Source organism: Chelonoidis abingdonii, chromosome 3 (genome assembly GCF_003597395.2).
Source record: "Chelonoidis abingdonii isolate Lonesome George chromosome 3, CheloAbing_2.0, whole genome shotgun sequence".
NCBI classification, from domain to species: domain Eukaryota; kingdom Metazoa; phylum Chordata; order Testudines; family Testudinidae; genus Chelonoidis; species Chelonoidis abingdonii.
In genome coordinates, this window is record NC_133771.1 from 8,181,296 (window position 1) to 8,195,598 (window position 14,303).

The 14,303-nt window shown below is 43.9% G+C and overlaps 1 protein-coding gene across 1 annotated transcript in view; it reads right to left on the minus strand.

Annotated features, from left to right (window-relative positions):
• The window catches only part of KIF13B (kinesin family member 13B), a 163,615-nt gene that overhangs the window by 65,487 nt on the left and 83,825 nt on the right, over window positions 1-14,303 (minus strand). The window contains exons 25-29 of the mRNA XM_075063590.1: window positions 8,022-8,198; window positions 5,720-5,812; window positions 3,470-3,622; window positions 2,343-2,420; window positions 1,573-1,626 (exon numbers count right to left, since the gene is read on the minus strand). Of these exons, the coding sequence (XP_074919691.1) occupies window positions 1,573-1,626; window positions 2,343-2,420; window positions 3,470-3,622; window positions 5,720-5,812; window positions 8,022-8,198 (555 nt within the window). The remainder of the gene's footprint in view (window positions 1-1,572; window positions 1,627-2,342; window positions 2,421-3,469; window positions 3,623-5,719; window positions 5,813-8,021; window positions 8,199-14,303) is intronic.

A 14,303-nucleotide genomic window follows, 5' to 3' on the forward strand; every position in this document is an offset into this window, starting at 1 on the left:
CACGCACTCAGGAAGATTCCAACTAGACGGGAGATACCATCTGGGTGCGTGCACCCCAACCAGGCACTGCTACCGAAAATCTCCGATCGACAGCGCCGGGACGCACCGTCACCTAGAGTGGAGCACCCACAGGGACAGCACTTGAAGAAGAATTAGCTGTTACCACTCAAGAAAGCTCCTGGAGTCATTGTGGATAGTTCTCTGAAAACATTGCTCAGTGTGAAGTGGCAGTCAAACAGAGTATTAGGAACCATTAGGAAAGAGAGAGATAAGAAAACAATAAATATCATAATGCCACTATATAAATTCATGGTATGCCCACACCATGATTACTGCATACAGTTCTGGTCACCCCGTCTCAAAAGAGATATATTAGAATTAGAAAAGGTACAGAGAAGGTCAACAAAAATGATTAAGGGTATGGAACAGCTTCCGTATGAGAGATTAAAAAGACTGGGAATTTTCAGCTTGGAAAAGAGATGACTAAGGCAGGAATATGACAAAGGTCTATAAAATCATAAATGGTATGGAGAGTGTTATTTATTCCTTCTCATAACATAAGAACTAGGGGTGATCCAATGAAATTAGTAGGTGACAGGTTTAAAAGAAAAGGCACAAAACACAGCCAAACTGTGGAATTTGTTGCCAGGAGATGCTGTGAAGGCCATAACTAGGTTCAAAAAAGAACTAGATAAATTCATGGAGAATAGGTCCATCAATGGCTATTTGCCAAGATGGTCAGAGATGCAACCCCATGCTCTGGGAGTGGATGACAGGGGATGGATCACTCGATAATTGTCATGTTTGGTTCATTCCCTCTGAAGTACTGGGCATTGGGCACTAGAGAGACCAGTATGGCCATTCTTATGAAAATGAGGTATAATGGCTGTATTTTCAAAGCAGACATATTTTAAAGCAAAGGAATTTAAAGTAAGAACAATACAGTAACTATAGTGGGATAATAATTTTATCTCACTCATTAGGTGGACCTAATGCATTTGTTACCTCTGCTGGGACCTCTGGACTCTGAAGCATGCAATGTGGGATATCATGAGAGGAAGCGGGGAGGGAGTAGGAAACAAAAAACAGTGAAAATTCAGATAATGAATTTTTCTCTCAATGCTTAAATGAAGTACAGTATTTTAATGAGAAACTGTGGGACATTTCTATGGATGCGGCTATAAGCAATTCATTACTTGCAGATGTTTTAGCATTTCCTACATGGAACAGATATTTAACTATCGATGCTAGACTGTATATGAAAACTTGATTTCTTCATACCATTGCATTAAAACTCCTTTCTCACCCCCTATTCTCCATATGCATGTATATATTTATGCACACACTCGAACTGTGCAGGTCATGGGAAGGCCCTGTCGTCTAGCTAGGCCTTGCAAAGTCTCTCAAAGGTAATTCTTTGATCTTTAAACAAGATTACTTTTGAACCATGTCCCAATGATATTTTTTTATAATCAGTGATGGGATTGATTCTGGGACCACACACCACAAAAATGAAGAGGAGATTCTCCCTAATCATCTCTCCAAAGGCCACAAATTGCTTTAAATATTTACCTTGTGACTGCCAAGGTTGTACGGGGGAGCTAAATCTTGACGGCTTCCAGATATCTGAAATGGTTAAAGTAAAAACAGAGTAGTTTCTGCAAAATGTTAAGCACCTCTAATAAATGTGTCTTGAAAATACATAAAAGCAGGAAAGATGGCCTTGCAGTTGTAGCACAAACTGGGAGTCGAGCAGTTTAGGGTGAAATGCTGTCCCCACTGAAGTCTACGGCAGAATTTCCACTGATTGGACCCTTAGGTTCTATCCCTAGCTCTGCCAGAGGTTTCCTGTGTGATCTTGGTCAAGTCAAAATCTCGGTCTCAGTTCCTTCATGTGTTAAACAGAAAATATAATTTCTACAACTCAGGCATGTATGAGGCTTAATTCATTAGTATTAGTATTTATAACATGCCTGGAGATCTTCAGACAAAAAGTTGTAAGCACAAAATATTAACTTGATAATTGGATGAAAAACCTTCCATGTTTCACAAAAGAGTAGTGTGTACAGAAGTACATGTCACATGGCTATTTTTACATAGTCTGCATAGGTCTGGGTGTTTAGAACACTAGCCTGTGTGATCAGGATATGGAAATTTCTGGGTTTTGTCTCTGCTCAGGAATTCACGTGCTGGCTTATCTCCCCCACCACCAATGGTGCAATTGGGGGATCAGACCAGAGGCAACTCATCGTTTTATTCTCCCATCTGGATAGCTTAGGGCCCTGTCAGTTGTATGGTCTGCCCTCCTCATGGATCTATCGATGCAACTGTGGCATACTTACCCGATTGACACTGGGAGAGCTCAGACTCCTCCTGTTAAGTTTTCCTTTCCCTGTTAACTGCTCTTTCACTGCAACCTCCTGCAGACCAGTCAAGACATCAGGACAGAAACACTTTACAAGCATTTAAACCGTGATCCAAGTGTAGTTTTGCATATACAGTACATGAAAATATTTCTATATAGCCCTAATGCACCATAGAAGAAAGGAGACTTCATAATTTAATTTTTAATGTCTCATACCGTATGCTGATAGCAGGAAGTCTACAGGGAGTGGGCAAGTTTGGTCCACTAGTAACTGTTTGCTCAGTGGTAGGCCAGAATTTTATATAATCTTTAGAAGGTCACTGAGCATCTTTAGCCCTGCATCTATGAGAGGGCTATATCTCTAACACATGTGAACAGTGAGACTCCTTTTCCTATCTGAGCTCTTATTTTAATCCTTGAAAGTAATTCTATTTGACAGAGAACTTGCTTTCAATACTTAAGAGTGAAGCGCACTTTATTGTTAATTTATAGAGGGTAAGTACATGCTCAGATTTGTTTTGGATACCTTTATCTCTCTTGCTTGCATAACTTATACCCAGAAATACAATTTTCCATAAACGTGTCCCTCTCCTGCATTTTTCCTAGCAAACAGATCTAGTTACAATACTTACTAACCTAATCAACGTCTCACTTATTGGTAGAACAGGCTTGGTTACTCCAATGCATAGCATGTACAAGATGACACAAGGTTTGCCAATCACTTCAGAAAACTTGCTTTCTGAAACTCTGGGTTTAATTTTAAAGCCAACTCCACACAAAACTATCTTTTTTGAAATACAATTCTTGAAGTGCCCAGTGTATTTTAAAACACACAGAGAAACCCAGAACGAACAGTGAAACTAATATCAAGCCTTCAATCCCACCTGTACTGCATACAATTTAGAAGGAGTAACTAAACAGCTTTCTGCACTTGCTTCCTTGGATGTCTGTCACAGGACACTCTGAAGAGCTGAGCCATATACTGAAGTGACCCTCTTGTTTATTAAGCCATTGCATGCACTTATAAAAAGATTTCTATCACAACAGTGTTCTCAGTAAGTATATTTATTGATGTCAACTCTGGCATCGGAAAAAAAGAGACACCTGGCGAAGACGATCCAAGGTGAGAATGTTCTCCACTGCCAGCACACTCCGCAGGTACTTTTCAATATAGGCTTCTGAGTCAGCCGAAGCTGCGTTTTCAACATTAGCTGCCATCCTTGCTAGTGCTTCCCGCTCCTCAGCTCCCTGAGCATCCTGGGAAGAAGGAAAGAAAAGCTGCCTATTTTAAAGGAAATATTTCCAATTAAAAAAAAACACAACAACCCAAAATACAGCCAACCAACCAAGAAACCGTACATCTCTCTCCTGTACAGACCACAGGAAGGCTTTAAAAAAATGGATGATGTTGATTCAACACTGAATCTTCCCATAAATTAGATAAGAAATTAATCTACTTCTACAGCATGTGCAGGAATACCCAACAAAGACTTTTTAGGAGCTCCTGCAACATAGAAGCCAGATGAGTGCTTCTGTTATTTTGGATGAGTCCAACCCTTCACCTGTAAATGCAGTTATGGTTCTCTTTTCTGGTTAGCAGAGTTTCATGGGGAGATATCACCATCAAGCAATGTAAATGCTATTTGTGGGGGAATTCTGCGGCACTGCGCAAGCGCAGCATTAAAGTCTCTCATAGATATTTTTCTCCCTGTGGAACAACTGACTCTGACGGGGGCTTGAGCGGGTGAAGGGAAGCCACAAGAGGGGTCATGCTGCAATTATACCTTTTGCTCGCCAGGGACTAATGTGGTGCCAGAAGGGCAGCTGACTCACATGCTGGAGCAGCCAGCCATGGAGAGGGAGGAGGCAGAGGCTGCCTTCCTCACAATACCCTGCCTGTAGGGCCAGGTGAGGAGGCATGGGATGGGGTGGGGGAAAACAGAGCAGGGCACCCAGAGCTGCTGGAGGTGGTGTCACCCAGACTGGAGTTCGGAAGGGCTAGTTGGGGGGGGAGGGGAAAAATGACAAACTGGGGTGGGGACACAGGAGCTAGTGGTGTGACAACATTGAGTGGGAGTGGGGGTGCAGGGCCACTTGGGGACAAGGGGAGGGGGACTGCACTCCCTCATGGGGATGTGGCAGCCATGCCTGGCTGAGCGAGGGTGCAGAGCCACATGGGTATAGGAGGAAGTTGGGGTGCAGGACAAACGGAGATTGAGACAGATGTACCTGATTAAAAGAGAGAAGTTGAGGTCAGCCAGGGTCTGCATGGGAAAAGCTCCCCAACTCCCTAACAATCCCTCCCTCCCTCCAAAAAAACCTGTTCCATACTTCTCCCACCCACACCTCAGGCCCCTCCAGGTTCACTCCCAGGCTCTTCCCCAGCAATTACTTTCTTCTCCCTCAGCTCCTCCATTACCCGACTCTCCCAAGCCTTTGCACTGCTTCTGAGGGGTGCGGAAATACTGTTCTGTATTGTAGTTTAAATGAATTATTACTCAGAGTTCTGTATTAATATGCCTAGTAAGGAATCTATTTGTCAAAAACATTTCCTGAATCTTTTTTGTTTTCTGTATTGTTACAGACATACTTGCTGACAGGTATTTTGAAATAAATTACCAAAATAATTGAAACTGGCATGATTATATTGTGTTATTTTAACAAGTAAAATATGCAGAATTTGTACATACTGTGCACAGAAATCCCCCAGGAGTAAAATGTCCGTGTTCAGATATTTTATAACACAAATGTCAGCCACATTTGGGTCTTTGCCTGCTCCCTACAACATACTAATCATATGAAGGGAAATAAAACAAAGAAAGTTGACAAAACAGAGACTACAGCTTCAGATGCACTTTGGGTGTGAGGGGTGTCTGTGTCTCGCAGTGCTTTCTTGGAGGCTGTTACTGGGTATCTGTTTTGACTGAACGAAGGCAAGAGTCGAGGAAATGAAGGAAAGTATGATGAGGCTCAGTGCTTGGAAGGTTAAAAAGCAAGGCATTATTTATTAAGGGACAGCCTCAACTTGAAATTTAGATTCTATTTAAAAAAAAAAAATGTAAAAGTAGTCCTAGGTCCCAGGACAAGGTTTCTTACAATATTTCTCTTCCCCATTGCTGTATGAAAGACCCACACAAACAAGAAGGGAAAACTGACCAAACAGGGTAAACAATGCAGATTGCTGCCAAATGTGGAACGTGGAAAAAAAAACAAGTTTGTCTAATCTCTTCTGTTCTAGGAATCTTAGTTATCAGTTGTAGCAACAACAGGCAATGAATATTCTAACAGATGTGAGATTTCAAGAAGTTGGTGACCCTTGACAGTTTCAGATATTTTCAATTCCTAGTTATTCACCTCTGGAATATTAGAGACTATCTCAAAGGTGACTCCACAGCCAGGAATGGAACTTCGGGGAGACATTCTTCTCAGGAAGCTCTGTGCAAAACCCTAGAGAGGAAGAAGGAAAAGAGTGAAAAAATGGTTTCAGTTTTTTTCTTTTTTTTAAAAAGGTGTTTTAAAATAACATTTTCAACAGAAGCAAATGTTTGTATATGGCAAATAACAGAACAGACAAAACAAGCAGGCAGCATTCAAAAGACGTTAGTCCAAATAAAGACAAAAACCAGTTATTTCTGTCTTCATTACAGACATAAAAAGGGGATTATCTTTCTACACAGCAAGGTGACCTCTTAACTAAAAAACAAAATCTAGAACCAGCCAATCCCCTTTTTTTTTTTTTTTTGAGAGCCCCAGGCGTGACTTTCTTGAATATTTGACATTTGTACAGACATTAAATTCTTGACCAAAGAGATCGTTATGAAGAATGATTTAAGAGAGCATGGTCATTGTTTATGCTGACTTGGCGTCGCGCAGGGTTAAGAATTGGATTCTTGAATTAATGCAGAGATGAGTCATTGAAAGATGCTGCTGAGTCTGAACAGCCTGGAAAGGTTATCACTGGGGATTAAAAAAAACCTTGTGAGAAGACTGAATTTTTGTGTTGGCAAATAGACTCAAGCTTGTGGTTGAAATTGGCCTTGTTGGAAACTCAGTACAATCTGTATGATAAATGGAGCCTGCAAATGATTTCTGTGAAATGGGTTTCCCCCAGTTCTAGATAATGGAAAATTTGCTTCACTGTTTCCTTTCTGGGAATGACTTCACACCTAGTCAGACATCTAGTGCTGTGCCTCTCTTCAAATCTTATCAGCAGCTCAGTTGTTCCATAGGGCTCTGCCTGGAAGTTGGCCATGCTCCTTCTGGCCTCACTCCAGACTCTGCCTCCTGTAATGCCAACAGAGGAGCAGCTCAGCTCCCCCACCTTATCTGATAGTGTCGCCGGCATGGAAAGCCAAATTTTGGGGCACTATTGAGCAGAATTCTCCCTGCTCCCACCATATTCATCAAAGAATGAAGATTTTCGGGATCATTCCCTGAATGGGACCATTCACTGAGCTCCTGCCTTCCATTTGTTCCTCCCCCTGCACCTTCCATCATGGCAGAACAGACCAAATGGTGAAAATAAAAGGTCAAGTGGGACTCTCATTCTGAAAAGCCACAGAGGGCAACGGGTACCACAACTGCTGCTAGCATACCCCTAAATGTCTCAGACTGGGAGAGAGGTAAGTATCCAGAAACAGATGTAGTGAACGTTACTGACGGGAAAAACATAATTCAGGTTTCACTTAGGATACATAGTCAAATTAGACAAATTTCACTAATTTACAAAACGAGCTCCTGGCCATGAGGATAACACCTACTAAACTCCAGCCAGTGTTAAATGATTGGGATTAGAGAGACTATTCACCAGATTAATACTTTTAATACAGATTAATGATATTGAAACAAAAATTCTCTCCCGTATTTAACAGCATCATACAAAAGCTATGGGAAAAAAATCAAATAATCTTCCAAGACACTGAAGTTATCACACAGACTATTAGCAGTGTGAAGCCTCTAGTTCAGAGGTAGGCAACCTGTGGCACGTGTGCCAAAGGCAGCACAGAGCTGATTTTCAGTGGCACTCACACTGCCCGGGTCCTGGCCACCAGTCCAGGGGGCTCTGCATTTTAATTTAATTTTAAATGAAGCTTCTTAAACATTTTCAAAACCTTACATACTTTAATACAACAATCATTTAGTTATATATTATAGACCGGGGTCGGCAACCTTTCAGAAGTGGTGTGCCGAGTCCTCATTTATTCACTCTGATTTAAGGTTTTGTGTGCCAGTAATACATTTTAACGTTTTTAGAAGGTCTCTTTCTATAAGTCTATAATTTCTCTTTGTTCTGTAGATGCTTCTGGCTAAGAGTTTGTTTAAAGACTCTTTTTAGAAGGCCACTGTTAATTTCATTTTTCTTCAAGGGACACCTGTCAGGCTCAGAATTACAAACACACAGCTCCCATAAAACATTTATAAGTACGCACCTCCATCTCAACCCGATGTTGGTAACCTATCAAATCCACCAAAACAAGGGGCACACCAGTGTTAAAATGCTGCAGTGAAGTGAGGCACAGACTAAGAGTCTGAGCATAGGACTGGGGGTCAGGAATTACTGAACTCTGGTGTCAAGCAAGTCAAAAGCTCTTTGCCTCAGATCTCGCATCACTTTGACAGGCTGACAAAACTCACTGCAGGGTTTTAAAAGATGTACCTGTCTCCCGTAGACATTAACGCAGATACGTTTGCGTAGCACTAGCTGCATTTCTGCAGGATGGCTGAGCTGGACTGTCACTCTCACAATAAGGAAAACCCTTTCATCTGTTGCTGTTCCTTTACTGAGCTGAAGGCAGTTATGGACTGTGGAATCCCAGGAGGCTTCTACTTTCACCTGCAAAGGAAAAAAAGCATCTCCCCTAATACATAAATTTTAACTCAAAAAATTTCCAGTTCACCTAGAACTGGTAAAAAACAGACATCTGTTTTATAAGAGGTCATTTTACAATCAACAGTGGTCTACCAACAAAGATATCCGAGTTTAAAAATGGAGGTTACTTACCTGTAAGTGCAAGTTCTTGGAGATCTGTGGTCCCTATCTGTATTCCACATGTAGGTGTGCATGCACATCACGCGCTTGAGTCCGTAAATTCTAACAAGCAGTGTCCATTGTCTCACACATGTGCAGCAGCTCTCCTTATGCTCCAGACCCAAGGCAGAAGAGACAACGTGGGCTGATGCTTGTCCAGTTCTTCTTACTGTGAATTCAGTAGGATCCGAAGCAAAGGAGATGGAAGGGAATATTGATATGGACCACATATCTGAAAGAATATCCAGTTACAGCTAAGTGACCGCCAGTTCTTGGAGTGCTTGTCCCTATGATTGTTTCACACATGGGTGACTGACTAGGAGTATACAGACTGAGGAGGATGCTGCAAGGATGCTGGAAGCAAAGGTGCTTGAATTACTGTAGTTCCCACGGTTGTATCCGCTTGAACTAGTGTACAAAATGTTTTGTGTGTGTGTGAACGGAACTCCAGGTCGCCATTCTACATATGTCCAGTATCAGTACTTCTTGCAGGGATGGTGTAGTGGCATCTTATGCTCTCATGGATTGTGCCCTTACCCCATCGGTTGGAAGGATATGCGTTAATTGGTAGAACTTGATGATTCCCCCAGAAATCCACTTACACTCTCTGAGAGGACAGAGCTTGTCCTTGCAACCTTTCTGCTATGACGAGAAATAGCTGTGGTGATTTTCTGATAGATTTGCTCCTTTTCAGGTAGGATGCCAAGGCATGTCCGACACTGAGGGAATGAAGGCTGCTCTCTTCAGCAGAGGCATGGAGTTTCAGGAAGAAAACAGATAAGTGGATGGCCTGGTTGACATGGAATTCAGAAATAACTGGGCAGGAATTTAGGATGATGGGGAAGAGAGACCTTTTTCCTTCTGAGAAACAACATAGAGTGGGTCTGCCATGAGGATTCCCATCTTCCACAACTTTTTTGCTGAGGAAACAGCAACTAAAAACCCTACTTTCATGGACAAGTAGGACATAGGGCATGTTGCCAAGGGTTCTAACAGAGGTCTGGTGAGCGTAGATAGGACAAGATTGTGGCCCCACTGAGGTGTAGGTTTGACCACTAGCGGAAAAATCCTGACTAGCCTTTTCATGAATCTCACTGTCACTGGGTGAGTGAAAATGGAATGTCCATCTACTGGAGGAAGGAAGACACTGATCGCTGCAAGATGAACCTGCAGTGAGCTAATGGAAAGACCTGAGGTTGTTTTTTTTTTTAAAACAGGAGAATCTAAAACGACGGGGACATCTATGAAGCTAGGAGAAGGTTGATTATGCTGAGCCAAGGTAGAGAAGCATCCCCATTTAGTTAGGTAGCATTCCTACTTTGAGGGGTGCTGATCAAAAGCATTAGAGTTCTGATGCCCATACAAACACCAGGCCATGAGGTGGAGTGGTTCTGGATTGCAGGGTCTGATTCTGCCTTCTTCCTGGGTAAGGAGATCTGAAAAGGGGTGGATCCTGATAGGAGGAGGGACTGACATTCTCAGGAGTTCTGGGCAAGAAAACTCCCTGGGCCTATTAGGTGCTACAAGAATGACTCTGGCACTGTTGTGATGGATCTTTCTCAAGACCTGTGATAGCAACTCATAGCTCCTCTGGAGCACTACAGGGGAAATTTCCTGTTCACGGGGATCCCTTCACATCCCAACTGAGGTGTTCCGCACACAGGGTCTGCAGAGAAATATTTGCTCAGTCTGTCTGCTAAAGAGTTTTGAGCACTTGGAAGGTAGGTGGCTTGGATGGTGATGTGGTTTCTGACATACCAGTCCAAAGCCTGACTGTTTCTAGGAACAGATCTTGCTTTGCCCTGTTTGTTTATGTAAAAAAGACCATGCTGGTGTTGTCTGATCTTACTTGGATACAGAAGTAAATGTATAAGCAAATTTAGCAGACTGCCCTCAGTTCCAGTAGATTGATGTGTAGTCTGGCCTCTTGTGGGGTCCAGGTACCTTTTACAGTGTGGTTGTTCATGTGAGCATTCTAACCCATGAGGGATGAATCTGTTAGAAAAGTGGACTGGGGGCAGGAGTGCTGAAGGGGATTTCTACTGTGGCCTGGTCTACACTACATGTTTAAACTGAATTTAGCAGCGTTAAATCGATTTAACCCTGCACCCGTCCACACAACAAGGTCTTTTATATCGATATAAAGTGCTCTTTAAACCGGTTTCTGTACTCATCCCTGACGAGAGGAGTAGCGCTGAAATCAGTATTGTCATGTCGGATAGAAAAATTCTGTACCTGCGATGACTTCATAGCAGCAGGAGGCTGCGCTCCTCTCCCCGCACCTTAATTTCTGCTGGGACTATCATAGCAGCTGAGGGCTACCTCCCCTCTTTTATCTCGCTAAAAGTCAGTGTTTTCTTTTCCTGCATTCTTTTATATCATCACACAAATGGGGGACATTGCACACAGTAGCCAGGAGGGTTGGGGAGGAGGAAAGCAACGGGTGGAGTTGTTGCAGGGTATCCCTAGAATGGTTGCAGCCCTCATTTCTGCGGGACTCTAGGCTCTGACCTGGAGCGGTTGTGCTCTCTGCTCTCAGTAGACTTGCCCCATATTCTAGGCAGGACTGACTATTTTTAGACAAATAAAGAAGGGAATGACCCGGAGAGTCATTCCCATTTTTGTCCATGCGCCCCCTCATCGACCTCAGCGAGACCAGCCAGGAGAATCCATGACAGAAGCAGATGGTACAAAAGGATTGATAACCATCATCGTCAATTTCCAATTGCAAATGGTGCAAAATGACTGATAACCATCATCTCATCACCACAATTACAATGGCAGACGTGCAATAGGGATGGTACCATCTCTGCTACTTGCAAAGGCAAATGAATGCTGCTGTGTAGCGCTGCAGTACCGCCTCTGTCAGCAGCATCCAGTACACATCGGTGACAGTGACAAAAGGCAAAACAGGCTCCATGTTGCCATTCTATGATGTCGCCGGGCAATCTCAGGGGAAAAGGGTGCGAAATGATTGTCTGCGAGAAAAATTCTGTACCTGCGATGACTTCATAGCAGCAGGAGGCTGCGCTCCTCTCCCCGCCACCTTAATTTCTGCTGGGACTATCATAGCAGCTGGAGGGCTACCTCCCCTCTTTTATCTCGCTAAAAGTCAGTGTTTTCTTTTCTGCATTCTTTTATATCATCACACAAATGGGGGACATTGCACACAGTAGCAGGAGGTTGGGGAGGAGGAAAGCAACGGGTGGAGTTGTTGCAGGGTATCCCTAGATGGTTGCAGCTCCTCATTTCTGCGGACTCTAGGCTCTGACCTGGAGCGGTTGTGCTCTCTGCTCTCAGTAGACTTGCCCCATATTCTAGGCAGGACTGACTATTTTTAGACAAATAAAGAAGGGAATGACCCGGAGAGTCATTCCCATTTTTGTCATGCGCCCCCTCATCGACCCTCAGCGAGACCAGCCAGGAGAATCCATGACAGAAGCAGATGTACAAAAGGATTGTAACCATCATCGTCAATTTCCAATTGCAAATGGTGCAAAATGACTGATAACATCATCTCATCACCACAATACAATGGCAGACGTGCAATAGGGGAATGGTACCATCTCTGCTACTTGCAAAGGCAATGAATGCTGCTGTGTAGCGCTGCAGTACGCCTCTGTCAGCAGCATCCGTACACATCGGTGACAGTGACAAAAGGCAAAACAGGCTCCATGTTGCCATTCTATGATGTCGCCGGGCAATCTCAGGGGAAAAGGGTGCGAAATGATTGTCTGCGGTGGAAAAAGGGTGCGACACTGATTCGTCTGCTGCCGTTGCTTTCACGGAGGAAGGATTGAGTGACGACATTTACCCAGAATCACCCGCGACACTGTTTTTGCACCATCATGCATTGGGATCTCAACCCAGAATTCCAATGGGCAGGGGAGACTGTGGGAACTATGGGATAGCTACCCACAGTGCAACGCTCCAGCAATCGATGCTAGCCTCGGTACATGGACGCACACCACCGAATTAATATGCTTAGTGTGGCCGTGTGCACTCGACTTTATACAATCTGTTTTACAAAACCCATTTATGTAAAATCGGAATAATCTCGTAGTGTAGACAGACCCAATCACTTGTTCTGGATTCAACCACCAGGTAAGACAGGCAATGATCCTAATGGGAACGGTCACTCTGGTGTTGGTGCGATCCGCATCTGGTGAGTAGACCAACAAAAGCCAGATCTTAAGACATTGTGGATGAAGTCTGGTGAATGGTGTCACAGAAGTGCACAAGCCCATGTGTCCAGAAGAGAAAGGGATCCTTTGACCATAGTCCTTGGTAATCTGTGCTATCAGATTGCTCATTAACTGAAATCTTTCTCGGGGGAAGAAAGCTCTTGCTGAAATAGAGACTGCTCTGACAAACTATCTTCTGTGTGAGTGATAAAATGGACTTTTCTTTTTTTGCACAGACATCCCAGCACTGCTAGAAGATGGAGCAGGAACAAAGTTGCCAATCTGACATTTGGCTGGGGCCACCTGCTAAGAGCCAGTTGTTAAGATACGGGAAAACTGTGTACCCTGACATCTCACTTGGGCTGCAGCCACAGAGAAGACCTTCATGAATACTCTAGGTGCTGTTGCTAGTCTTACGGGAAGGATTATGAACTGGAAACGTTCCAGATCCATTAGAAACCAAAGGAACTTTGTTGATACTAAGATGGCACTCATTCTATTGCCCCTTGTTGGAGGGGGGAGTCCGCCTCCTGTTTAAGAATCACCTCATGAGAGTGGTCCCTGAAGGGGATCAGGAAGGGGATTTGTGGGGAGGGAGAGAGAAACTCTATGGAATATCCTTAATGGATAAATTCTAGGACCCAATTCTCAGTCGTGATAGAGTCCCAATTGTGGGTGAAAAGTGAGAGATGGCCCCCAAAGATAAAGTGGGTAAAGGTAGGTAGCATCAATGGCAGTGAAGGATATCAACTGAAGTGTCAAAAGTAGCCCTTAATTGGTGGCTGAGAATAGGATGAGATTATGGTAGCTGAAAATTGATGTCTCTGAAGCCTGATGTTTACGGGGGATGTGGGTCGTATAATGTCTGTGGAGAGGCTGGTCTTGGCCTATACATCTGACTCTGGTGGGGTCTCATCAGGGCTGGGGTGTAAATTCCCACGGAGTGTAAAGTTGACCGAAAGTCTTTCAGCAAGTGTAGAGACTCATCCGCTCTCCATTAACCAATTTAGCCTGTCAAAAGGCAGGTCCTGTATGGCATTCTGGACCTCTTTGGGGAGCCCTGAAGAGTGAAGCCAAGACTCCTGCTTCACAACTATGCCAGTGGCCAAGCCTCTGAATGCAGTATGCACTGTATCTAGAAGAAATGCCTTTGCCAACAACTTGCCTTCCTCTATCAAAGCCTGAAATTGGGCTCTGTCCTCAGGGGGAAGCTTGTCCTTAAAGTCAGCCAGCCTGGAGTAATTGTTAAAATCACATTTTGCTAACAAGGCCTGACAGTTTACGGTATGAGTTGTAGGCTTGTAGGGGAAAAGACCCTTTTTCCTGCACAATGTCCAACCTCTGAGTCCTTGTGAGCCAGAGTGGTCTTGGGATGTTGTAACCTTGCTCTTTTTGTGGCTGCCTGTACCACCAGGGATTTGGGTGCTGGATGGGAGAAACAAGACATACAGCTTCTTTGGCAGGGACAAAATAGTATCTCTCAGCCCTTAGGCATGGGGGCTCATGAGATGGAGGTATGCCAGGCCACTATGGCTGGCTCCATAAAACAGGGTTACTCACCTTTGTAACTGTTGTTCTTCGAGATGTGTTGCTCATATCCATTCCAGGTAAGTAGGTGTGTGCGCGCCATGTGCACAGCCGTTGGAGAAACTTTTATCCTAGCAACACTCGGCGGGTCGGCTGGGCGCCCCCTGGAGTGGTGCCACCACGGCGCCGCATAAATACC